Genomic DNA, 25418 nt, shown 5'->3' on the forward strand with positions numbered 1-25418 from the left:
CAGTGTAAGGTAATGATTCTAAGGCCTTCTTAGAGTCTGAATCCGAATTCCATGACCGTAGCCAAAGAGTGCGGTGGGCAAACACTGACGTAGCCGATGCTCTAGAGCAGTGGTTCTCAAACTCGATCCTCAGGACCCCACACAGTTCACGTTTTCTAGGTCACCCAGCAGGTGCACAGGTGTATTCATTACTCACTGACATTTTCAAAAAAACACAGATGGAGCTATTTAACTGTGAGGAGAGATGGAAAACATGCACTGTTTGGGGTCCTGAGGACAGAAAATGAGAACCTGTGCTTTAGAGGCCAGGAGGCTAGCATCCAAGGTCGCTTCTGATATAGAAAGCTGCATCTCTTATGTGAGCTATATAAGACATCTGATCCCTAGAGGCCTCTAGAGAGAGACTATTCTAGGGCATCTGCCTAGCTCTCAATTGCTTTTTCGCCAAGCAATGGCTCCTGAAAGGGAATACACAGATTTAAGGCCAGTTTCACTCTTTCTATCCATAGGGTCCTTTAATGAGGAAGCTGTAGGAATAGGTAATGTGGAGTTTTTAATTAATCGTGTAACATGGGAATCTACTGCTGGGGATCCTCCAATTTTGCGCAATGAGCTGCAGGAAAAGGGTAACAATAGGTCAGGCGTTTTTGGAGCTGAAATCTCTTACCAGGCATCTTGCCAAGCTGCTGCCATGTATTTGGCTAGCTGATCAGAGAGGAAACTGACTGTACCTTTTGAGGCAACCCCATCGGGGAATTACTGCTGGGTCTGTCAGGCGGTCTGCAATAGTAGCTAGCACCTGAGTCAGGGACGCCCAAAGGAGGCTCCTGGGCAAGGTCAAAAGACATACCTGGTGTAATGTAACATGTTGTACATAGTCCGTCCTCTACAACATCCTCATTCAAGCTTGCTGCACAGAATTTGTATGAGAGCAATGTAGGTGCAGTCACTTGCTTGCTACTTTTGCTTTTGTTAGACATAATGAGAGTGATGCCTTCCAGGAAGATGCACCCCACAATAGTTTGATGCACATAATACCGATGTTAAACAGATGTCATGGCATTCTCAATCACCAGATGTGAACAGAAAAGGAACATTTACATGTATGGGATATTTTGCAAATACAACTAAGACTGCTTTCCACCACAGTCAATCAGGCGTTAGTTGAGTGAGAATATTTATTTTGAGAGAATGATGCTACATACTGCTTGCACAATTTCAGTCATTGCTAGTTTTGCCTTGGTTAGCCTTCTTGCTTACTTTTTTTTTGTAAAACATTTTATTTTCAAACTTAGGGCCGTATTCAATTACCCGCGAAAAGTGACCTTTGGAGAAAAGTTTTCTCTGATCTATAGTGTTCGTCTGTTTTCAAAGTATCTCCATATTACATTCCCCGGAGTTTCGCGAAAACTCCATAGGCAAAACAAAGCATAAAAGTTTCTCCACCAAAAGGCAGGAGAAAAGAAGTGCAAAATCCATATTGTGGGGTACAAATGTGGGGCCTTGGTTCAGAACCCTAAGGACACCCCCCCTAATTGACTAATAGGTCAAAAATAAATTAACTTCATTCACCCCAAAAAAGACATGTCATTTTTGGGGCAAAAATGAAAAGTGTGTTTGAAAATGGAAAAAAGTGGGGGGCTTTGTACTTTGGGGGGCTATATGGTTGGGACAGGTGTATTTGGCATTGCACAAGGCTGCTTCAGGTGTATTTTTGAGATTTTTTAAATCTTCATTTTAGAGACATCAAAATATTGTAGTACCCATTTTCAGATACCCCAAATTTAACCACGGTATTTTTCCAAAAAAAACATTGCTTTCTATAATTTTTCCACACATATGCAAGTATGCATATAACAGCCCTTTGCAACAAAATAAGTTCACTAAATACTTTTATTAGGGCTACTACTGTACTACTATTCTATATTGATTCCCAGGGTCACTGAAGCTTTCTATGGGGTACAGACTGATTTCCCCCAAAAAAGATTTCCTTTTCGCTAGTTTTGCTTTGTAAAACATTCGCCTATACGTTATTTTGCATGTTTTACAAGTGAATAGGGCGAAAAGCGGGGACGCACATGGAGAAAACATTGCGTCAAAACAGGCAAACTCAATCCACTTTTCACCAGACGGCACTTCTTGCGGCTAATTGAATTCGGCCCTTAATTAGAACTTCTACAAAACACCTATCACAAGTTTAGCTTTCCGTTTATACATATCTGATCTGTTGGCACCTGTTTTCTTATGAACTCCCTACAATCCAAAATTAAACATGCACGTCGCTGATGTTTGAGAAAAAAATCCCAACAATTTATTCATATTTTCATTTCTTTATTTTCTTCAGAATATTTGCTGTAGAAGACCTTTTTTATTTTGATGGAGAATGAAGGAATGGGAAAACATTATTCGTGATATATAACTTATAGAATTGTGAGCAGTCATTTCTGTAGGCAATGTTTGAAGAAACAAAAAAAATACATAATTAAAAATAAAATAAAAAGCATGATCCCTGAATTCTAAATAAAATACTGTAACAGGAAAAAAAAAAACAAAGTTGTGGTACTGTCACATAAGTTGTCAGATAGCAATGCTTGAACAGCAATTTTGTCAGACATTTTCTTTTGTGATAGTAATTAACTATTACCTCTTTCTAAACAAATGAAACAATTAACACATTTGTAGTATAAGAACATTTTCTTTGGTAGGAGAACAAAGGGTTGTTTTATGCTACTAACACATCTGATACTGCTAAACTCCTTCTCCTTGGTCTGGTATAATGGAAATAAGGCTTTACAGGATTTGGGAAACCAGCTGGCAAACGCATGCTTGTTCTTGTGAAAGTGAAACAACTTTACAAGAATAAATATCACACTGTAGTAGTGAAGGGCTAAGAATGCATTGCCCAGCAATGCATTGCAGATAGTTCCAGTACATGGCCACAAAAAGGAACCTGCCATTAGTATAACTGTACTGCTGTATAATACTTCTTGCAATGAGGCATTATAGCAAATGTGTAAACATTCAGAAATACTGAAAAAAAACAACAAAAAACAAAACCCTGTGTTGGGAGAAAAAGGCGCATTTTTTTTCTAGAAGAAAATATTTTACATCAGTACAAAAAAAAAAAAAAAAAAAAAAAAAAGAATATGGCAACAAAGTGAAGCACTTTAAGAACAGTACAATGATACAGTAATCTATAAACTAAGTTAAACAATTACTATCAGGTATAGGACACAGCCCAATATGTTGAAAATAAGCAGCTTTTTCTATTTCAGAAATTATATCATTCAAATGTTTATTAAAAAAATAAAACGATATAACTCGTTGATGGGTAACTTTAAAAAAAATAAAAACAATGGTTCAAAAAAACAATATCTGTGGATGAAAATAATTTAGAACAGCTGCAGACCAATAAAATATGTTTGACTAAATGACCTTTCAATTTTCACTCAATGAAAAAAATAAAAAAAATTATATATATTTGTTTTTCTGAGGCCAGAGCTCTTACATAATTGCAGCCTATGCTTCAATTTTATTCTAAAGCACCACAAAATAATATTAACAATAAATTGAACCTCTTCGAATAAGCCCATAAATTGATCAGTTCCCTTTACTTTTAAATGTTTATCAATATCCAAATTACTTACACACAATATCATTCCATTGGTCAATAAATATAAAGACAAAGCTCATATAAAATCAAAACAATACCTATACAAACACAACAATATGAGGTTAACAATTTAGACCAGAGATTTTTTTTAAACATGGAAATTAATGTAACACCCATGTACAGAAAAAAAATTATTAAAATTAAAAGCACATGACAAGAGTAAAAAGCAATCGTATTATTATAGTTAATTAAATAAAGAATTAAAAAGACAAGAACAAAGGGAGATCAGACTGTAAAAGCAGGAAACATACTCTGTCGCCAATTTGTTTTGATTAATGACTAAAATAAATATCTGATATCAAAAGTACGTAAGGTCCACAAATTAGAAAAATTTAAAATGTATGCATAATCCAGAACAATGCGGACAACAAACTGAAAAATAGATTGGATTTTTTCACTATACTTGGTATCTGTCTCCACTGAATGTAATGTTGTTAAAATTGACTGACAAGTATTAAATAAAAACTATTATGGGAAAAGTATTTTGTGATTTATATATTGATCCTGCACACTATGCAGTACACATGGTAGCCAATGTATCAAGGCAAAGTATTCTTCCCAAGTATTTCACCTTTTTACAGAATATGAAAGTACATCAGAAGGCAATATGACCACATGATGTCAGCATTGCACTATACTACATAAAGTGCTGTTCACTGATGTAGTTTCAGCTGGAGAATGAAACCGTAATCAGTTGGGAGTTATGTAGTGTAATTACTTAGTGTTCAGAAATTATTTTTCCCTTAGTGAGAGAAAAATAAAAAATTGTTTTTTATCGTAGCCAGTTATGAAAAATTATCATTCTTATTGTTTTACCACAACAGATAGCCCTGATTTTATCTAGTGTCAGTTAACTTGTAAACATTTCCTGCTAACAACAGCCAGGAATAAATATATTGGCTTTAAAAAAATAAATAAATAAAAAAAAAATCACAACCCTTATAAAAATTTCTAATGAAACTTTTAGAATGGCCCAAATGAATGCAATGCATTTATATGTTTTACTAGCTTAAGATCACCTTTTTCAAAACTTTCAAATTTAGCAATGCCATATTGTAGGTGGCCGAGGTCCGTTTATTGACAAGGCAAGTAAAATAGCAACCTACTGTAAGTGTGTGTTTGTCACTTATTTTCCAACTATGATAGCCCCAACTGGAGTAAATAGGGCAAAATGGTCTCCCCCCCCCCCCCCAGCTTCCCTAACATCAGCTAATCAATCAGGCCCTTCTACTGCAGTTGGTGTAGAAGGGAGAAGCAGGACCAGATCATTATCACAAGGAGTCAGGGTGTAGCTGTTTCTAATATTTGGCAAAACATATATAAAAACTGAAAAGTCAAGGAAGGTTTTTGCTAACAAATGTGAAAGTAGGGTTCGGTGTATTAAGTTTACAGTCAACATGTTGACATGGTGTATATGTCGACATTGAGCATGCAGTCACCAATGAAATGTCAATATGGTGACAATGCCGGCAAGCTATTTTTAAGGTAACACTAATGTTGACATTTTCACAATGTCAACATCCTGACTGCATACTGTGAAAGTACAACAGTGCAGTAACCTATAGTTACTAATCAGTAATTAGAGGAGTCTGAAAGATACTTACGTATGAACCACAAAATTTGCAGTATTTATTTCCAGGAGGGAAGTTGTTGAGTTCTAGAAAATGCCCCATTTCCTATCAGTTATTTAATTTAAATAGCTTAATTTGTCAAAATGATACCCTGTTCCTGCATTTTAGTGACATGCACTTTCCTAACCTGCACCGAGCAAAGAATGGTCCCGACTCCCCTCGCCGCCATTCACCAGCTATTGCTGGTTCCCAAATGCATAAACAGTATATTTCAATGTAAGACTAGATGCACTTGAGCAAATGCGGTTTGGCAACATTTACTGCACACTTGCATTTTGTTAGATTTAAACTTGAACTGGGGAATGCGTACCAATTCCAAATCTTATTTCCTATATTTCTACTTGTGAAAAAACAATTGTAGTATAGCTTGGTTGTAGTAGAAGTATCTTTGGGGGGAATTCAATTAGCCGCAGTAATTTACTGCAGACTAATTGATTCTCCGGGGCTATTCAATTAACCCTGAAGTGAGGCCAGCGGCAGCACTTAATGGGCTCTTTTTCCACCACTGCACAGGCAGTTAAAAAAAATCCCTGATAACAAAGTGGTTAACGGGTGCCGCGACCCTGTTAATGCACAAATCTGTGAACTTTCCACGGATTCTGTGTATTAATGCCCATTAAGGTATCGTGTGAAAAAGGGAGCCTAATTGAATAGCCTCGGGCAATAAAGCCCAAGGCTACCTCCCCTTTTCATTCCCGTTAAGTTATCAAGCCTAATTGAATTCCCCCCTTAGTCTGCATTATGAACATTCATCTGTTTGCACTGGATTGCTTCCAAATGCCACAATATTTTTTTTATAGGACTATGCGCGGGTACACACAGGGTGATTAATAGAATTTGTACAGCCGACGAACGATATATATTGTCCCGACCATCAGTCAATGTGTACACACGATATATCTGCTCACAAATATATTGCATTTGCTGTGCTGCATGATGAAACGACCGAACAATATATATCGGGAGTAGAATCCATTGAATATATCGTCACTAGTAGGTGGGCATCAGGGCCAGCTCGAAGTATGTACGCCCAGTGAGGTCTAACAGGGGCGCCAAACCATAGAGGGCGCACCCCTCCCAACCATTCCTAATTTCAGCGGTACAGTCCCGTTTTTCAGGCACTGCCCCGCTGTTCCACCTGCGGGGCAAAGTTTCCCGCGGTTGGTCGGGCACCTCCACCGCCGCAGCCATGCGGCGGTGTTGGCCCCGAGGAAGAGGAATGGATGCCGCGCGCATCATTGCAGGAAGAGGGCTGGGAGAAGCCCAGCTACTGACGTAGTGCTGGGCTTACCCCCAGCCTGACCTTAACGGGAGGCGTGCAGTACGGGCACACCCAGAAATAATGTCATTTAGGGGGCATGGCCTATGGTAATTAGACCATGCCCCCATTTCCAGGCGCACAGGGCAACGGGTCCCGGACCTGCACAGGGCGCGGCTAACCCTAGAGACAGCCCTGGCGGGCATATTCAAATGAAGTCTACTGGGACGACATATCGGGTGGACGATCGGGAAGTGTGTATGCACAAGATTGTTTGTGCATAAACCTTTTCAATCGCTGGATCAGACAGCACAGTGTATACTCCACATTAGTAATGGAGGCAGAACATATTAGACAATTCATAGCAACATGTAACTGAAAATTCAAGTATTAAAATTGCAATAAAATAGTCACTTAGGAGCTGGACACATACCACTGACTTGGCTTCATTAGTATTCTACAGTTTTGATGTATAAATGGATACAGATGAACACAAAATGTGATTTAAAAAAGAAAAAAAAAATGTTTACCTTCCAATCCACTAAAAAAATAAGTGTATTTGTTATGATTATTAATTGAAAGTAATCACCTGCTTTCTGATATTCCCCCTAATGTAGAAAATGGGGTCTTCAGAAGCCCCTCCCTTTATATGAACTGTATTGAACTGCGGCTCACAGTTTAGAAGAACTCTCTCGAGCTTCAAATGCTCTATTCACCCTCTAGTGACAAGACTGGACATACAGAGGGATCTATTTACTAAGCAGTGTTAGGAGACAAAGTGAAATGAGATAAGGTGCCAGCCAATCAGCTCCTAACTGCCATGTCACAGGCTGTGTTTGAAAAATGACAATTGGCTGGCACCTTATCTCTTTTCTTATCTCTTTGTCTCCTAACACTGCTTACTAAATAGACCATAGGGTCTTCTTGCAAAAGGGGTGCACAACAATACTGCTCCTGGCATTATGTAATGTAAGGGTCCTGGAAGAGAAACACCACCACCTATTTACTACATTGGGAAGGATGATGGGGGATACAGATGTTTTTCAAAACTGAACACTCCTTTAAAATAGTGATCTACAGCATGTGGACCATAGGAAGCCGAGCAGATACAGGAAGACCCGGACAAAAATACTGCTGCAGTATGTATGCTCTGGCACCCATGTAAAGCACTAGCAACAATTTACATGTAGCCGAGATATATAGTTAGTGTACACTATTCTATGAAAGAGATATGACATAGTACCATCATACCATATGTGTGCAGTATTAATATCCCCTGCAACATGATGACAAGTTGTCTACAGTACTACATACAGCCACACTGTAGGTGGTACTGTACAACCATCCACTACTAACATTCAGTTTCATATGACTTGGTACTAGCCAGCCAGAGCCGTAACTAGACTTTTTGGTGCCCTGTGCCAGAGAGAGCATTGCGCCCCCACCCCCTTTTTTAAATAGGGACATAAGATACTGCACCTGAAAAAGGGCCATAGCCTCATGGGGAAGGGCTGGGGAAGAGATAGGGGAGGCCAGGAGATGCTGGGGATAAAAGAGGAAGCTACAAGTGAGAATGATAATAAACAAAAAAATTGACAGGCCCAAACAGTGCCGCCTGTCCTGCAGTGCCCTGTGCCAAGGCACTGGTCGCACTACCCTAGTTACGGCCCTGTAGCCAGCACACTGGCCGTTTTAATCTTTTTCTGCTAATGGACTTTGATCAGTGACACCTTCTATCCTAAATACTGCTAAGTGACTGAAAATAAAGTAGTGCATGTAAAGCAAAGAGTATTCCGACCAATATTAAGCAGTGTTTATTTGCCAAACTGCTATTCAAGCTGCGGAGAATCGAGCTGTGGAGCTGGCTAATCCTCCACATGCACAACATAAACTTTCCCTGGGAAGTAGACAGAACAGCTGGCTTAATTAAAGACTCACCCTATATTTGCTATAGGTGGAAGTGAGCAAATACTGTAGCTCGCTAAGTATCTTAAAGAGACTTTCCTGGGTAATTATCACACAGTCATAAAAAGGACATATACGGGCCAGGTAACACAGGCATTCTAGAAAAATGACACCTTCTGACCAGGAAAGTAATGCATGCCTTTTAACAGTGGAATCTCTATGATGTGTCAGGTGAACCACATTCACTAATAATTTCCATATCAGGCTGAGACAGAGTAATGATTTACTGGTCAGAAGATCGTAGCTTTCTAGATGCTTGTGTAACCAGTCCCTAAGAAAGATGTATAAGAAAACAGGGTCCACAATTTATAGAAAATTAGCAGATACTTGCATTGTGGTGAACTCAAACTGAACAGCACAAAAGCTTCACCTTAATAAACTGATACTGAATAAATTATAAGAGTGATGAGAAATCTTTTTCTCCTCTAGAAAGTTCGAGAATTAAACTTAACACTGAAAATGGTAGTTTTACATAGACAAAAGACTGTTAAATAATAGAAAACATTTTACTGCTCTTGATATTGAAATGTAGGCTGTAAGGGGACGCTCCATCTTTGATTCGGTCTCTACCGAACAACTAAACACGCTACACACAATTTTGAAGGACCTATGCAGTCATCATGACAAAAGGCTCCACAGCCTTTGCACACAATCATGGCTTTCAGCCTGCAAGAACACTTCAGTTCCAGCTCATCTGCACTGCTGCTGTCAGCAAAATTCTGTGCAGGGATTGCTGTGTTCTGACTGCCGAGTCCAGATGCAGGCTTAGGGTTGCTCCCTAAAATTCCAATAGATTTTTCAATAGCAGACGCCGCTCTTTTGAAGCTTGTGCTACCAAAGTGAATTGCTGGATAACTCCCACACTGCTGCTGCGGCAGCTGCTGCTGTGTCTGTGTTTTCTGTGCAGCTAGCTGAGTAAAAGGCTTTTGTGGCTCAGAAAGTAAATAGGAAGAAAAATCTGCATTTTTCAAGGCGAATGCTTTTAACTGTTCTTTGACTTCACTTTGCTCATAGGAAGATTGTTTCATGGTCAGTTCACAGCTGTTGTTTAAACTGTCCTCGAATGAGATGGGCTCAGACTTTATATTGCTACAGATGCTTGAAGGCTGAGGCCAGCTAAGTCTTTTAGTGGTTTCCATAGTAACTGCTGGCTGCTTTTGATCAGAAGGGACTTCTGAATTAGATAAGGAAGGATGTACTAAAAATTTATGTTGCAAATTCTGTTGGGCATTGCTTAGGTCATCACCTTCTTTAATGTACATGTTTGGTGAATAAGAATTACCCATTCTATGAGAAAGAGATGGTACATTAGCCTCAGCCAAAGCCTTCTGATCAGGGTGTCTATTGAATGTAAATGCATTGTTACCAGTCTGGGGTTTTGCAGAACCTGATGGCATATATACTGTAGAACTCGTACCCCTTTGCGTCATGGGCATTTGGTAATAATGCTGCCTGTGTGAGGTACCAGCTTCTGGATGATAGCCGCCATTTTTATCAACATTAAATACATTTTGTTGGAAGCTACAAGAAGGCAGTGGCCTCTTTTGCTGCTTAATCTCTGGGCTGTGAGCAATCCTGGCTGTAACTGCATGCTTGTTCATCCACTCCTGCTTAAAAGCTTGCCCTTGCCCCAGTGGGTTCATATTAGAACCCATCATGCAAGATGACAAGTTTGCATCAGTGTCCATCGGAAGCTTTCCAGTCTCGCACTTAATCTGGGAGTGTTCCCCCACAGTCCTCGCCATTCTTTTCTTGGGATGGGTTTCACGCTTTCTCATTTGTAGAGAGTTTAGGCTACCTAGTGGGTAGCCTTTGCCATCAGGGGTAGGTGAGCAGGAGTTTTCAGGCACCATTCTCTCAGAGGCTGATTTAAACACAGAGGTAGTCTGTAATGGGAGCCGACTAATTTCTAATTTGGCTCCTAGTCTAGGCTGAGGGAGAACTTTTTCTAAAGGCAAATTGCCTTGAAGTAACTGTGTTACTAAGGGGTTGTTGGCTTCTACAGATGAAAGCCGACAGCTTGCGCTTGCTGCATTTGTAACCCTTTTCAAAGTATCTGTGGTCAATGACAAAGGTTCTTCTCTGGAAACACCAAGTGGTGTTTTTGATGCTGGCATGCCTATATCCAAGTCAGGTGCTTGGGGTGTAGTGTTGCGGTCTGAAAATCCTTTATCCATCCCAAAGCACTTTCCAGTATCATGGACCTCTGATTTGATAGGAATGCTGTTTGTCACAGGGCTACGACTGGTAAGTTTTGACACTTGTGGGTAACTCCCAGGTTCACTTTTTATATCAACAATGCTCCCTTCAGAGTATTCTTTGTGCTTGTGTGTATTTAAATGATTGATAACTGCTTTTTCAGGGTTGATTTGTTCTTTGTCACTCCAGCATATTCTATTATTGGGAATATACTCAGAGTTGATGATATTATCTGCCCCACACTTATATGAAGGAGTGCAATGTAGCTGCTCATTAAAGTTTTGTTGGCAAGGAGCAGAGTTACTTAACTTATCTTGCTGCAAATAGGAGGTTTCCAAAAGACTAGAACAAGCAGCAGCCTTATTTCTGTCATCTCTGCTTAAGCCAACAGCAATGTTGGCGTTGGACAGGTGCTCAGCGCTCTCATAAGTGAGGCTCTCCTGTCTACTTATGACAGAGACCTGTGGACATGCTTTATTTTGCATGGAAGATTCCACTTTTCCAAACCTATTCTGAGTGTCTGCATTTTCTACATTTTCAGTATTGAAAGGAAAAGTGGAATTTGGAGTTGTACAGTGATCAACAATCACTTTGCATGGGATAGATCTATTCGTCTGCATTAAACCGGTCGGTAGTGTGTTACTGTTTGTAACAAATAAATTACTACATGAGCTCTTATCTAAATTGTCATGTTGCATTTTGGCAAGGGAAGAATCAGAGCTAATTGCTTTTCTGGTTTGAGTATATCGAGGAACAGAAGACCTGCTATGAGAATCTACCATGATTTCCTCGTGGTTTGACAATCTTCGGACAGAAGGACTGACATTTACAGCACAGTCCTCGTCACACGTGGGTGCAACTAACTGATCAGGGTGTATGTTGCTTGGACCAACTGTGGAGCTTAGTGTGTTTACCAAAGAACTAGTTAAATGAGGATTTGGCAAATTACTCCCGATGGATGAAATTGGCACAGTGGTGTAAGAATTAACATTAATTGTTGTTACTGGCACTCGATCATCGACAGAATTAGGGACAATGGTGTTTACTATGGATACATGACTACTAGAGTCATCAGTGCATTTTGGTGTGACAGCTATGAAAGGAATGTCAGTTTCCTTAACAGGGTTTAGTATATTAATGTTACAGACAGATGATGTAGTGTTTTCACTGTCAACAGACATTAGAACAGCGGATTTTTCAAGTGAATTTGTAAAGGGCGCATCAGCAGAGGGACAGACAGACATTGAACCTATATTTTTGCTATAATGCATTGGCACACTGCAATCTTCAGTGGAGGTAGATGTAACAGTTTTATCGCTGGAATGTGGCACATGAATATTTTCGTTGGAGCTGTGCACAGAAGCATCGGAGTCAGTTTCCGATGATGTCGAAGAGCTGAAGGATTTTTGTAAAGTACAATTCAATTCTCGGTGGAGGGAGGACTTACTGCTAGGAGATTTGCAGTTTGGATTCATAATAATAACACCAGTAGAACCTTCAACCTTTGCATCGGAAGAAGTTGGCACATCACTTGCTGGAAGACCCTCTTTTGTTTTTCCATCTCTAGTAGTCTGTTGAGAACTGACTCTTGCCTGATGTTTAGCAAACAGCTTTGCCTTTGTCTGTTCTTTGATGTGGGCCAAAGTTCTGGTCTTGCTGCTTTCTGAAGGACTTCCAACACCTCCAGAAACTATGCTTGCCGCTGCAGCCACAGCTGCTGCAGCAGCTGCCTCTCTCTGAGCCCTGGCTTGTTGAGCTCGTGCTTTAATATCTGCAAGGGTTCTAGCGCCAGTGTTCCTTCCTGCGCTAACAGATGTACTCGAAGAAATCTTGGATTCAAGCTTGGGGGCGGGCTGACTTTTTATTATAAATGGTGGTCCAATCTTTGACAGTTGGATCTACAATAACAAAACATATGCATTAGTACTGTATACAGACTCACAAAAGTTGACAATTCTCAGTTGTACTTTCTAGACTTGTCTTTTAATATACTATAAGTTGATTCAACGGTCGCAGGATATGACTAAACTATTATACAGTTGTTTGCTTTATCACTAATTACATTTTATTTAATTTAAATATCTCAATTTTCAACAACAAATATACACACACACACACACACACACACACACACACACACACACACACGAGGGCTGATTGAAAAGTAATGAGACTGCCTCTGTTTTTCTGTCCCATAGGTAGACATGGCAATGCTATGCTGGTTATTGTGAAGATCATACATCGCTGTGTTTGAACCTGCGGTTGGACTGCCGTAGTCTTCTTTGTTTGGTTACAGCAAGTGGAAAATCTTTGTACATTTCGTCATGGCGGATGAGGTAGACATGTTTGTGAGATTACGTCAGAGATGTGATTGAATTTTGTGTTGAAGTTGGAAAAAGCAGAAATGAAACTCATGCAATGTTACGGCAAGCATACGGTGGTGACACAATTAGCCGTGCTGCAGTATTTTGGTGGTGGAAGCACTTCAATGAGGGTAATATGCGAGTGACTGACAAAGCGCGTTCTGGGAGACCACCCAACGTGGTTACAGATGTCAACATTGCCAAAGCTGCGACGATGTTGCAAAATGACAGAAGGTTAACTTTATGTGAACTTTTGGCTTCACTTGGAATCTCTTCGAGCGGGTTCAGCATATTGTGACAAAGGAACTGAAAATGCATTGTGTGTGTGCCATATGGGTACCCTAAAATCTCGCAGAAGAGCAGATGCGACGACGAGTTGAATCATGCAATAATACCGTTCAAATGTCGGAGAGGATACCAGATTTCCTGACATCGATTGTGGCGTGTGACGAATCGTGGATTCATCATGACGACCCGGAATCCAAACAACAGTACAGTGTACGGAAACATGCAAATTCGCTTCCGCCCAAAAAATTCTGTGTGGTTCCTTCAGTGTGTAGTGTCATGCTTCTGCTGTTCTTTGATGTGCAAGGTATGATCCTACAGCACTGGGTTCCCAGTTGACAGACAATTAATGGTGACTACTATGCAAATGTCCTGAAAACCAATTTGCATGGAGCCATGAGGAAGAAAAGACCACATTTGCTGAAGAAACAGGGGTTTTTCTACAAGACAATGCCCCGACCACATGTTGCTGCTGTTGCATTGGCAGCACTGACTGAAATTGATGGGACAGCACATATACACTCTCCGGACTTAACGCCCTGTGATTTTTGGGCATTCCCAACCCTGAAAAAACAACTGCGCAGAAAGAGGTTCTCAACAAACGATGATGTGAAAAATGCCACAGCTCAACACTAAAAATGATGTCACAAAACAGTTTCCTGCACGTCTTTGAATCATTGTTGAAACGCTGCAAGAAATGTATTGAATGTGAAGGACGCTACTTCGAAAAAGAAAAATGTTCAGATTCTGTGAAGTCATCTGATTCTGAATAAAAAAAATCAGTCTCATTACTTTTCAATCAGCCCATATAATATATATATATATATATATATATATATATACACACACACACACATACATATACACACACAGTATATGTGTGTATATATATATATATATATATATATGTATATATATATATATATATATATATATATATACACACACAATAACATACTAGTCCGGCACTCCTGTACAGTGGTAACTGCGCCCGGTGCCCTCACAGCCAGAAATAATGACAAATGAACACAAGTGCGGCATTCAGGGCTGTAGAGAGTATAGAAACTGCAACACAACGAATGGTATACAACGTTTCAATCTATTAAGATTTATATACCTGACGAAAATCTTAATAGATTGAAACGTTGCATACCATTCGTTGTGTTGCAGTTTCTATACTCTCTACAGCCCTGAGTACCGCACTTGTGTTCATTTGTCATTATATATATATATATATATATATATATATATATATATATATATATATATATAATCTCACACACACACACAGGCAAAATGTAAGTCTTATGGGTGTGAACATCTTCTTTCTAACCTCTAAATACATGTGTCCCATCTCCAATAACAAAGGGAGATCCTGCAAGTCATTATCTAACATTTTGAAAATCATTAATTACTAGGATGGGGTATAGTTTCAAAAAAATAAAAAATAAAACTATTTCCATATAGCAATTTCAATTATCAGCAAAATCTAAGACACAGAAGTTACACAGAACTGTTGCATTTTAGAGTTACTATTATCTTTCAAGTCCCACATATATTACTATATATGAAATGACAAACATACAGCTTAGCGTATGGCAGTCCAGGGGGTGCACAGTATAATGTAAACAAAACATCTCCACCTCCAGGTGAAGGGGTTAAATGGCTTTGGTAATTGACATTCCCGCAAGCTTCAGAGGCGTATGCCTTTATTTTGGATTGATATTTTTGGATAGTGCTAATGCATGTGCGCACTGATAAATATACACATTTAGTTAAATGCACACAATGAGGAAAATACAGCTGACTGGCTTTAAACTCTGCATTAGCCACAGTGTGTATTTATATAGGATTGGTTTACATATGGGTTAATATTAACAAAAATAAAGGTATGGAATATGGCACTGTAACTAAAGGTCTGTAAAATAATCTATAGCATATTAGTAAATAATTACTAAATGATAAAAAAGGAAAAAAACTTTCCTTATGATCTCAAGGTATGGAATCTCCAGCAATGTTCAAATATATAAATAGCCAATGATCAAAGCGAAAAACGTATAGTAAAATTTCTTGAGATTCCATTCCTGAAAATCATAAGGGGGGTTTTATCCTTGTAAAAATTCTTATAATAATTTATGACAGGGGACACATTATCCTACATATAAACCAATCACTATTTAAAAAGATATTATTTACAAGAGTTAATACAATACACATATCTTGTGTATTGAAATGTTATTTAATGACAGGTCAAGGACAACAGGAACTCTATATGTTAGTTTAAGTCATAATTAAATTCAATCCATTATTATTTTTAATACTGAATATCTCTACATTTCTCTTGCAACTTATGATCATGTTGACCTTGTACTTTCTATCCAATACAAAATAAATACATTAACAACTGTCTGAAATAAATTTATTATGAAAAATTAAAAGACTTTTTTCATAAGACATAAGCGCATAATTAACTAGAGGGATTCAGTTAATTGCTATTCAAACATTAGAAGGACAAACATAAATCATGAAAATGTTATTTGTTTTAAAGGAGTTATGAGAACTACCTAAAAACATTGAGTTTCAGTGAATGTGTTTAGGAGATACACATCAGAGAGGTACAGATGTGCCCTCACTCGTCTTTGCTGCAGATGCGCCAAATAGCCCCTCCAGTGAGACACTGCTGGTACCGGGTGTCTTTTTTTTTTTTTTTTTAATAAGCACCCAGATATACAAGTGTCACATATCAAATAAATCAGCACAGTCTCCTGGTGTGTCCGAGTTGCATCGCATTGTGACTTAGACGCATTCATGGCAAAAAAAAAAAAAGGCGCCCGGCGCTAGCAAACTTGCACAGGAACTGACGGCTCACTGACGCCAGGCCTATCGCGCTGCATGGCGTATTGAGGCTAGATGAGCAAGGACATGTCTGTAGTTGTTCATTTTAAGAAATGTCCTTAATGATCAAGGCAAATACACAAGAACACCTGTAGGATTTTCAAATTACAAACGGAATATCACATATCCAAATATATTATTACACAATATTTTTATCCAACTCCACGGACTTCTAACACTGTTGGCTCTTGTGCATAAATAGATGGGATAAGACAGATTTTGGATTATTGTCAAAATGCATTCTGGTAAGGACACAAGAGACCATAACAGTCTGCTTTCAATGACTCGTGTAGATAAATTCTTATTTCATCATGAAAAATATACAGAAATGACAGAACCACTATAAGGATACGGACTGTAAGAGGGTTATAACCACAGACTCGTTAAATCCTCTGGTTTAAATAGCAATGCCAATTGCTAATGAAATGAGTGATTTTATATGTTTGTCTCATGTCTTTGGCAAGTAATTCCATCTTTATTAATTAGTATTTGCCTTTTGTAATTTAAGGACTAATCACTGATGAACTGCATGTTCGCTAAAACTGGAGAATTCAGGGTAATGTAATTATTTGTCTTCCCTCATCAACTAATGACAGCATTTAGATGTAAATAGCAGTGTGGGACTCATGCTGGGCATAGAAGGAGATCACAACTATTTCAAGCATAAGCACAAAAGAATATTAAGATGTGCTTCCTTTTTTCTAATGTTAGATAAAAAAAAAGTTTCTTTTAGCACCGAACAAACACCAAAGGTATGTAGGAAAAATATCTACAAACTCCCCTGGTGACAGTCACATTTTACAATATTAATAGAAATTTCTTTATGGACAACATGTCTTTTAAAATCGAAAGTAAAGGGGCCTATCGATTAGCAGATAAAATGAACGATTGAACGATATATCGTTCAATCGCTCATTATATCTGCTAATAGATAGGCCCTGAACGATGACAGATGAGCAATCTCGCGGCTGATAAATCGCATCTATCATCTCTCCAACATGTTGGTCAATTATTGCATATAGCTGTACGATATTAGCAATATCATGCAGTTTATATGCGGTAAACGACGAAAGATATTAGCAGCAGCTGCAGAAAAAAAATCCACTCCCTGAATGTCATGCGATATCGTTCATCGTTTGCCAAATCTGTCATGTATATGACAGATATCGTTCAGCACAGCCACCGGAATTTTGAAGGGATATCTTTTGTCTTTCATCACTCAGAAATACATCTGCTAATCGATAGGCCCCTTAAGAAAGTGATTTTTACAATAGCTCTTAGACGCAGACATTTATTTCCAGTAAAAGATCTTTTTTTTTTTTTATACAGCCATGTTATGTGCAACTCATTATGAGATAATTAACATGAAGTCTGACAGTGATTTTTATGCAAAGATCTGTACTACAATCTGTCTGTGCTAATATACTTCTTAAAACACCTTCCATTACTCATGAAACCAGAAGAAAAGCATACTCTAAGCCATACTACCTTGAGAGGTGGAACACGAGGCTCTTCTCTGGGTGGCTGTTCTTTCTCAGTGTGACTGGAAATTGAAGATGTTCTTGTTGGGTGATCACAGTCTATTCTTGGTCGTTTCTCCCTGTAGATTCCAAAAGTGTGTAGTTCCACAGTTTTTCTTTTGGAAATTTCTGGTTCCCGACTAACTGCCTCACAAGGTTTACTATGGTCATAGGACTTAGAATGGGAACAGTCTACCCGGTTTTGGAAGCCTCCTTGCTGCTTGTGAGATTTAGTTCTGGAGGACTCTAGAGAGGTGGCATATGGTTTTTCATGAGACTTTGAGTAAACCAAGTCATTGTTTCTAGAATATGTTGATTCAAATCCTTCTTGTGAGGCAGATAAATATTTTTTCTCAACAATCCGATAATGAGTTGAATTGTTTTTAATGGTTATGGTTTCTGGTGGTGATAGTTCTGGTGAAGATGCCACATTTTGAATCTCATGCTCTCTCTCAGAACTGCAGTGCTTTGTATTCATAGTATCTTCTGAAAGTGAAGTATCCGAATTTGGAGTTGCAGAGTTATATTTTATGGTTTCAGAGCTTTCATGTTCAGTGCCTATGGTATCTGTTTGGGATGCCTCTGAGTAACCATCAGTTTCATCTTTTAAAGGTGACTGGGATTCATCGGATGAGGCAGGGGAACTTTCTTGCTGAAGCATTAGATGTTCATTTGGAACAGGACTGTAACTTTCTTGCTGAAGCATTAGATGTTCATTTGGAACAGGACTGTATCCAGAAGATGCATCTGAAGTAGCAGGTACATTTGGTGCATGTCCGGTTTCAGAGGACAGTGCTATGGAAGACACTGAAGATGTTTCTGATATTATAGGTACATCTGACATTGGAGATGCTTCAGAAGTTAATGGCAAATTAGATGCTGGAGAAGCTTCAGGTGTCAGTGGATGATTAGAGCGAGGAGATGCTTCTGACATCACTGGTGAGTTGGATAGTGGTGAAACATCGGAAGTTAAAGAGGTTGGAGAACTTTCAGCTAGAGGTTTTTGTTGACTTTCTGTATCAGCATTTTCAAAGCTTGAAACTTCAGACAGGAAAGCAGCTTCAACAGAGGCAGGTGTGTATGGTTCCTCTGAAGCAGATTGCGTATCACCTCCTGGAGATGCCAGACTAACGCATGCCCCCTCTGGACTCTGTGAGGAAAAAGAGGTCTCAGAAATGCATGCAGTTTCAGAGAACTGTTCATCAGTTTCACTGATCAGCTCCATCTCAACAGCAGCTGCCTCCTCAGTGTACACAGAAACTGCAGTAGTTTTGGAAGCGTCATTATCCACTGACAAATTTAAATCTTCAATGGATGGTGGTTCCTGTTCAGTTGGTTCGCTTGGTGGACTATGAGAGATTTCAGGGGATGGAGATCTGCATTCATGGATTTCAGTTGCAACTTCCACCATGACACTTTGATGGTCATCAGGTTTTACATTTTCCACTGGTTTAGTATCCAAGAGAGGCAGAATCACATCTTCCATGACAACACAAGAATCCATGTTCTCAGCAGGCTCTTTTTCTTCATCCGGTGTGTCCCGATTTGTTACTTCTTCAGACAATTCAATTTCTGCTTTGTCATCACTTTCTTGGCATTCACAAATCGTGGTCTCTACCTCCTCAGCAATCTCCTCATGTATTACTGATTCCTCAGAAATCAATATCTCTTCCAGTTCTGTTTCCCTGCCCACGTCCTTGGAAGGAACATGCTCCATGTTACACACCAATTCTTCAACGACTTCAGTCTCCAACAACAGTGGTGTTTCATTACTGGCCAGTGTGCTGCATTCTAACTGTGTCGATGGGCCTGGCAAGTTTAGAGAGGTGTCTAATGAACTGCTTTCATCTTCACTGCTATTTTGTCCAGACGTTAATTGTAAAGACTCCTCTTTGGACATTCCAGACCTGATTAAAGAGAAATAATAGAAAAATTACCAAACAACCAACACATACTGCATAACATTTACAAACATGTTTTATACAACACTACATACATAATTAAGTATAATTTAACACAAGAGTATGCCACCAATTTCTAAGAATCAGTATATTTTTAAATACACTTTAATTAACCTTAATATATCCAAAAACCTGCAATTTCAGCAGCAAATGTTCCTCATATTCCATATTCTATCAATTCCCTTCACATTAGCTGCATTGTGTCTGCAGTATTGAGATTATGTGCACAAGTTGCATTACAGAACTATGTAAGAACAATAGTGCAACCAAATATTTTTCCTTGTTTTGTACAGAACCATTACTGCTTTTTCTTCACCTCAGGGCCCAGAAGCCGTTGCAATCCCTGCAATGTCGTTGGATCAGCCACTGTACAGATGTGCCCTCACACACCGTGCCTCAATACACCATGTAGCGCAAGACGCCTGGTGCAACTGAGCCGCCAGGTCCCGTGCAACTGTTTGAGCCAAACCTATTTTTTATGTCTTTTCCCCGCCAAATGCATCTTAGTCACAATTGGATGCGACAAACAGCTTCAAGAGACTGCACTGATAAATTTGATATGCGACACTTGTATATCTGTGCGTCTGAGTCTGTATACGAAGCACAATGGAACTTGGCGTGTAAAAAAGCTGTGGCTGCTGCATTGTACGCACTTCATATTCTGATTCAGACTCAGTTGCACCCAGATATACAAGTGTCACATATGAAATTAATCAGTGCAGTCTCGTGAAGTGGTTTGTTTCATTTGATCGGGCGAAAAAGATGCAAAAAAAAGACACTGCACAAACCGAGTCGCACGGGACCTAGCGTGTTGAGCGCTGTTTGGCACGACTGCAGAAATCCTATATGAGGATACATCTGTATGTGCACCACAATTATACATGTACGCAAACGAAATATCCCACCGGTGTATGTGTATTTTTGAATAATCTTAGTTTAAATTAATAGATTTCAGTTTAAACAAAAGACAAGTAACAGACAGAAGGACTAAGGAGGCCACAACCATAAAAAAAAAAAAATAGTTCAAAACCAAGGACAAACGTTACCTATCTCATTTACATATTTTGAAAACATAATTATTTACCTCAGGCAAGAGTTTCTCTCATTTCTGACTGGAAAGAGCTTTAGCATCTGATATAATACTGCAAGTCTGTCACTTACTTTTCTCCATAAAATCTTTCAAAGAATCTCTCTTTCCAAACTTCTGTTTTCTTTTCCTTTTCAATTTCTTGTCTAATTCGCATTTGCATTTCTGGAGTAAACTCTCCTACGATTAAATAAAACATGAAAAATGTAATCCAAATATTATCATTTTCCTAAAGTCTCTGCAGACGTGTTTAACAATATACTTAAAAGCTGTACATATAGTTCACATAAAATTTTAAATTTGCTTTGGACTCAATGAGCGATCTGTCTTTAATGCGTTTTCCACATCTTTTCATGTATTGTGCTATTACCAATACAATGTTTTGTATTTTACAAAATACCTGGTACATTTACTTGAGTTAGATCGTTTTACAGTGGTGCTTGCAAGTTTGTGAACCCTTCAGAATTTTCTATATTTCTGCTGAAATTTGGCCTAAAACTACCTCAGATTTTCACACAAGTCCTAAAAGTAGATAAAAAGAACCAAATCAAATAAATGTGACAAAAAAATTAGACATGCTAATTTTTTTTTTGAGGAAAATTATCCAATATCACATGTGAGTGGCAAAAGTATGTGAACCTTTGCTTTCAGTATCTCGTATGACCCCCTTGTGAAGCAATAACTGCTTCTAAACGTTTCCGGTAATTGCTGATTAGTCCTAAACATCGGCCTGGAGGAATTTTACCCCATTCCTCCGTACAAAACAGCTTCAACTCTGTTATGTTGGTGGGTTTCCTCCCATGAACTGCTCACTTCAGGTCCTTCCACAACATTTCGATTGGATTAAGGTCAGGACTTTGACTTGGCCAATCCAAAACTTTAAATTTATTCTTCTTTAGACATTCTTTGGTTAAATGACTTGTGTGCTTTGGGTCGTTGTTTGCTGCATGGCCCACATTTTCTTGAGATGCAGCTCATGGATGGTGTATTGAGGCTCAGTGTATGAGGAAACATCTGTACAGCGGCTGATCTAACGATATTGCAGGGAAGGACCTAAAGTGAGCCGTTCATGGGAGGAAATCCACCAACATAACAGAGTTGAAGCTTTTTTTTGTATGGAGGAATGGGGTAAAATTCCTACAAGCCGATGTTCAGGACTAATCAACAATTACTGGAAACATTTAGAAGCAGTTATTGCTTCACAAGGGGGTCATACCAGATACTGATCACATGTGTGATATTAAATCATTTTCCTCAATAAAAAAATGAGCAAGTCTCATTTGTTTGATTTGGTTATCTTTATCTACTTTTAGGACTTGTGTGAAAATCTGAGGTAGTATTAGGCCAAATGTCAGAAGAAATATAGAAAATACTGAAGGGTTCACAAACTTTCAAGCACAGCGATGCACAACAGCACGCGATTACATGGTAACAAACGCTATATGCTTTAAATCCCACACAGTGGAATGGTGATTGCATTTTTCAATAAGGACTTCATCTCTGATACAATTCTCACTATTGGCTGTGTTTTTACTACTATATTTATATGTGCACATGAGGCTGCTATTATAGGCTGAACATTTCTACTACATTTTTACTGAAGTGTGTGAAGTGTTTTCTAAATGTATCTTTTTAGAGGGAGAATAAATTAGGGAGAATCAATTAGGTGCGAGTTTGAGAATGCGAGTCCATTTCATGAAACTCGCACACTTCACCCTAATATGCGCATCCAAAAAATGCGCAATCCAATTATAAAGTTAGAGTTATGGTATAGCATACCTCAGTTAACTCCTTTTCTTCAAGGTCCATAGGGTCCACAGGATCTACCTTGGGGTATGTAGTTGGAGTGATCCATTGCACCAAACAGCTTACAGTTTTGAAGCTCCCAGCATGCACAGGTCCTCCTCTCTATATACCCCACCCCCAGCCACAGGCATTCAGTTTGTAAACAAGCCTAATGGCAAGAGACTGAAAGTAGAGAAGGAAGTACAATGTACCCAAGAAACACTCAAAATACGAAGAGGGAATCAGTGATACAAAAAAGCAAAGAACAGATCCCAACTGAGGCCAGGTGCGTCAGGGTGGGCGCCCTGTAGACCCTATGGACCTCGAAGAAAAAGTTAACTGAGGTATGTTATACCATAACTCTAATTTTCTTCTTCAGGGTCCACAGTATCTACCTTGGGGACGTCCTAAAGCAGTTCCCTTAAGGGTGGGGACGCTCCTGAGCAGAGAGGAGAATCCGCCACCCAAAGGAAGCCTCCTGGGAGGCAAAAGTATCAAATGCATAAAATTTGATAATGGTATGGACGGAAGACCAAGTGGCCGCCTTACACAGCTGTTCAGCCGGTGTCCATGTCTAACCGCCCATGATGGTCCCACAGACCGAGTAGAATGCGCTGTCACCTTGTTCGGGACAGGGAGATCAGCCTGTGTATAGACCTGAGAAATAGTCATACGCAACCAGCGAGCCAAAGTCTCTTTGTTAGCTGGCCAGCCTCATTAGTGAAACCCATATAACACAAAGAGCACATCTGATTTCCTGATGGAGCTGGTACGATCCACGTAGATATGTAGGGCACGATCACATCCAGGGAAGCTTCACCCTTAGAAATGTCTGAAGACTGAAAGGTCAGGACTACAATTTCTTCATTAATATGAATACAGGATACCATATTTGGAAGGTAACCCGCTCTAGTATGAAGAACCGCTGTATTTTGATGAAAAATCAAATATGGGGAGTGACATGAGAGTGCTGCCAAATCAGAAACTCTGTGAACTGAGGAAATAACGAGAAGAAAAAGTGTCTTCACTGTCAACTAAGGTCCACCTTAGCCAAGGGCTCAAAAGGAGAAGCTTGCAGTGCCCTGAGAACCAAAGATAATTCCCACGGTGCTACCGGAGGGAGAAAAAGAGGATGCAGATGGAGAACCCCCTGCAAAAATGTTCTAACATCCGACAGGAGAACAATTCTGCGCTGGAACCATACTGACAATGCAGAAACCTGAACTCTCAGGGTAGCCAGATGAAGACCTAAGTCTAAACCCGCCTGAAGAAAAGCTAGCACTCGCGAGACCCTGAAAACTTTAGGGAACACCAAAAAAAATAAATAATGCCAAATCCTGTGATAGGGCAAGGAAGCCTACTTCGACCCGCATCTAAGCATCATATGAATCACAGAAAGAGAGAAGTCTTTGGCCTCTAAGACGGAAGACTCAAGAGAAATGCCGTCAAAGCCAGCTGAGGTAAATCCGCATATAGGCAGGGACCCTGCACTAGTAAATTCAGTCGTAGAGGCAGTGTAAGTGGACTGTCTAAGGATAGACATGTTAGATCGGTGAACCAATGTCTCCTGGGCGAGGCAGGAGCTATTATTATCCTGCCGCCCTCCTGCTTGAACCTTCTGTCAACCCTTGGACAGAGGGAGATTGGAGGAAACAGGTATGCCAACCTGAAGTCTCATTTCACCGCCAGAGTGTCCAAGAAGGCGGCTGAGGGGTCCCTTGTTCAGGACTCGTACCTGGGGACCTTGTGGTTGTGATGTGATGCCATGAGATCTACGTCTGGTAGTCCTCACCTGTCCAACAGGAGTTGAAAAACTTCCGGATGAAGAGCCCATTCTCCGGCGTGTATGCCCTGATGACTTAGGAAGTCTGCTTCCCAGTTGAGGACTCCTGGGATGAATATTGCCAAGATTGCTGGAAGATGGCATTCTGCCCACTGCAGAATGTTCATCACTTTCATCACTTCCCTCATGGCTACTGGACTTCGTGTGCCTCCTTTATGATTGATATAGGCCACCGCAGTCGCATTGTCGGACTAAATCTGGACAGGCTTGCCCTGAATAGGTCCTGTGCCAGATTGAGCGCTCTGTGCACTGCACGAAGCTCCAAAACACTTATCTGTAGGTGACTTTCCTGATCCGTCCACCTTCCCTGAAAAGTGTGATGACCCTTGTCTAAATGAGTCGTCTGCAGCCACCAAGCGAGGGAAAGCCGAACCTCTGGCGAGATGCGAATCATCTGAGACTTTAGCCAATGATACCGACCATCCCAATGAGACAGAATCCATTGCTGCAGGGACCTGGAGTGGAACTGGGCATAAGCCACCATATCGATTGTGGACACCATGGAGCCCAGCAACTGCATTGCCAAGTGAACTGAGACTTCCTGCTTGCAAAGAAGACTGTGCACACGAGATTGAAGTGCTACAATCTTATCCTCTGGCAGAAGAATCCTCTGTCCCAGAGAGTCAAGCAGCGCCCCTAAGTGCACCATTTGCTGAGTTGGAGAAAGAGAAGACTTTTTCCAATTGATTATCCAGCCGTGCTCTTGTAGGCAGACAACAGTCATCTGGAGATGACCTTGTAACATCTCCTGAGATTGTGCCAATATCAGGAGGTCGTCCAAATATGGCAGTATCCTGACTCCTTGTTGTCTGAGATGAGCCGTCATGACTGCCATTATCTGGTTAAATACCCGAGGGGTTGTGGCCAACCCGAAAGGTGGAGCCTCAAAATGGTAATGTTGCTGATCTACTGCCATTCTCAGAAATCCTTGATGAGATCGTGCAATAAGAACA

General features: G+C 39.8%; 1 protein-coding gene across 1 annotated transcript in view; it reads right to left on the reverse strand.

Annotated features, from left to right (window-relative positions):
- Positions 1–9093: 9093 nt before the first annotated feature.
- Positions 9094–25418, reverse strand: part of ASXL3 (ASXL transcriptional regulator 3) — a 98359-nt gene continuing 82034 nt past the window's right edge. Inside the window, exons 8-10 of the mRNA XM_088469771.1 lie at positions 20912–21017; positions 17758–19696; positions 9094–12624 (exon numbers count right to left, since the gene is read on the reverse strand). Coding sequence (XP_088325897.1) covers positions 9094–12624; positions 17758–19696; positions 20912–21017 — 5576 coding nt within the window. The remainder of the gene's footprint in view (positions 12625–17757; positions 19697–20911; positions 21018–25418) is intronic.

The sequence above is a fragment of the Taudactylus pleione genome, unplaced genomic scaffold (assembly GCF_031769625.1).
Source record: "Taudactylus pleione unplaced genomic scaffold, aTauple2 ptg000093l, whole genome shotgun sequence".
NCBI classification, from domain to species: Eukaryota; Metazoa; Chordata; class Amphibia; order Anura; family Myobatrachidae; genus Taudactylus; species Taudactylus pleione.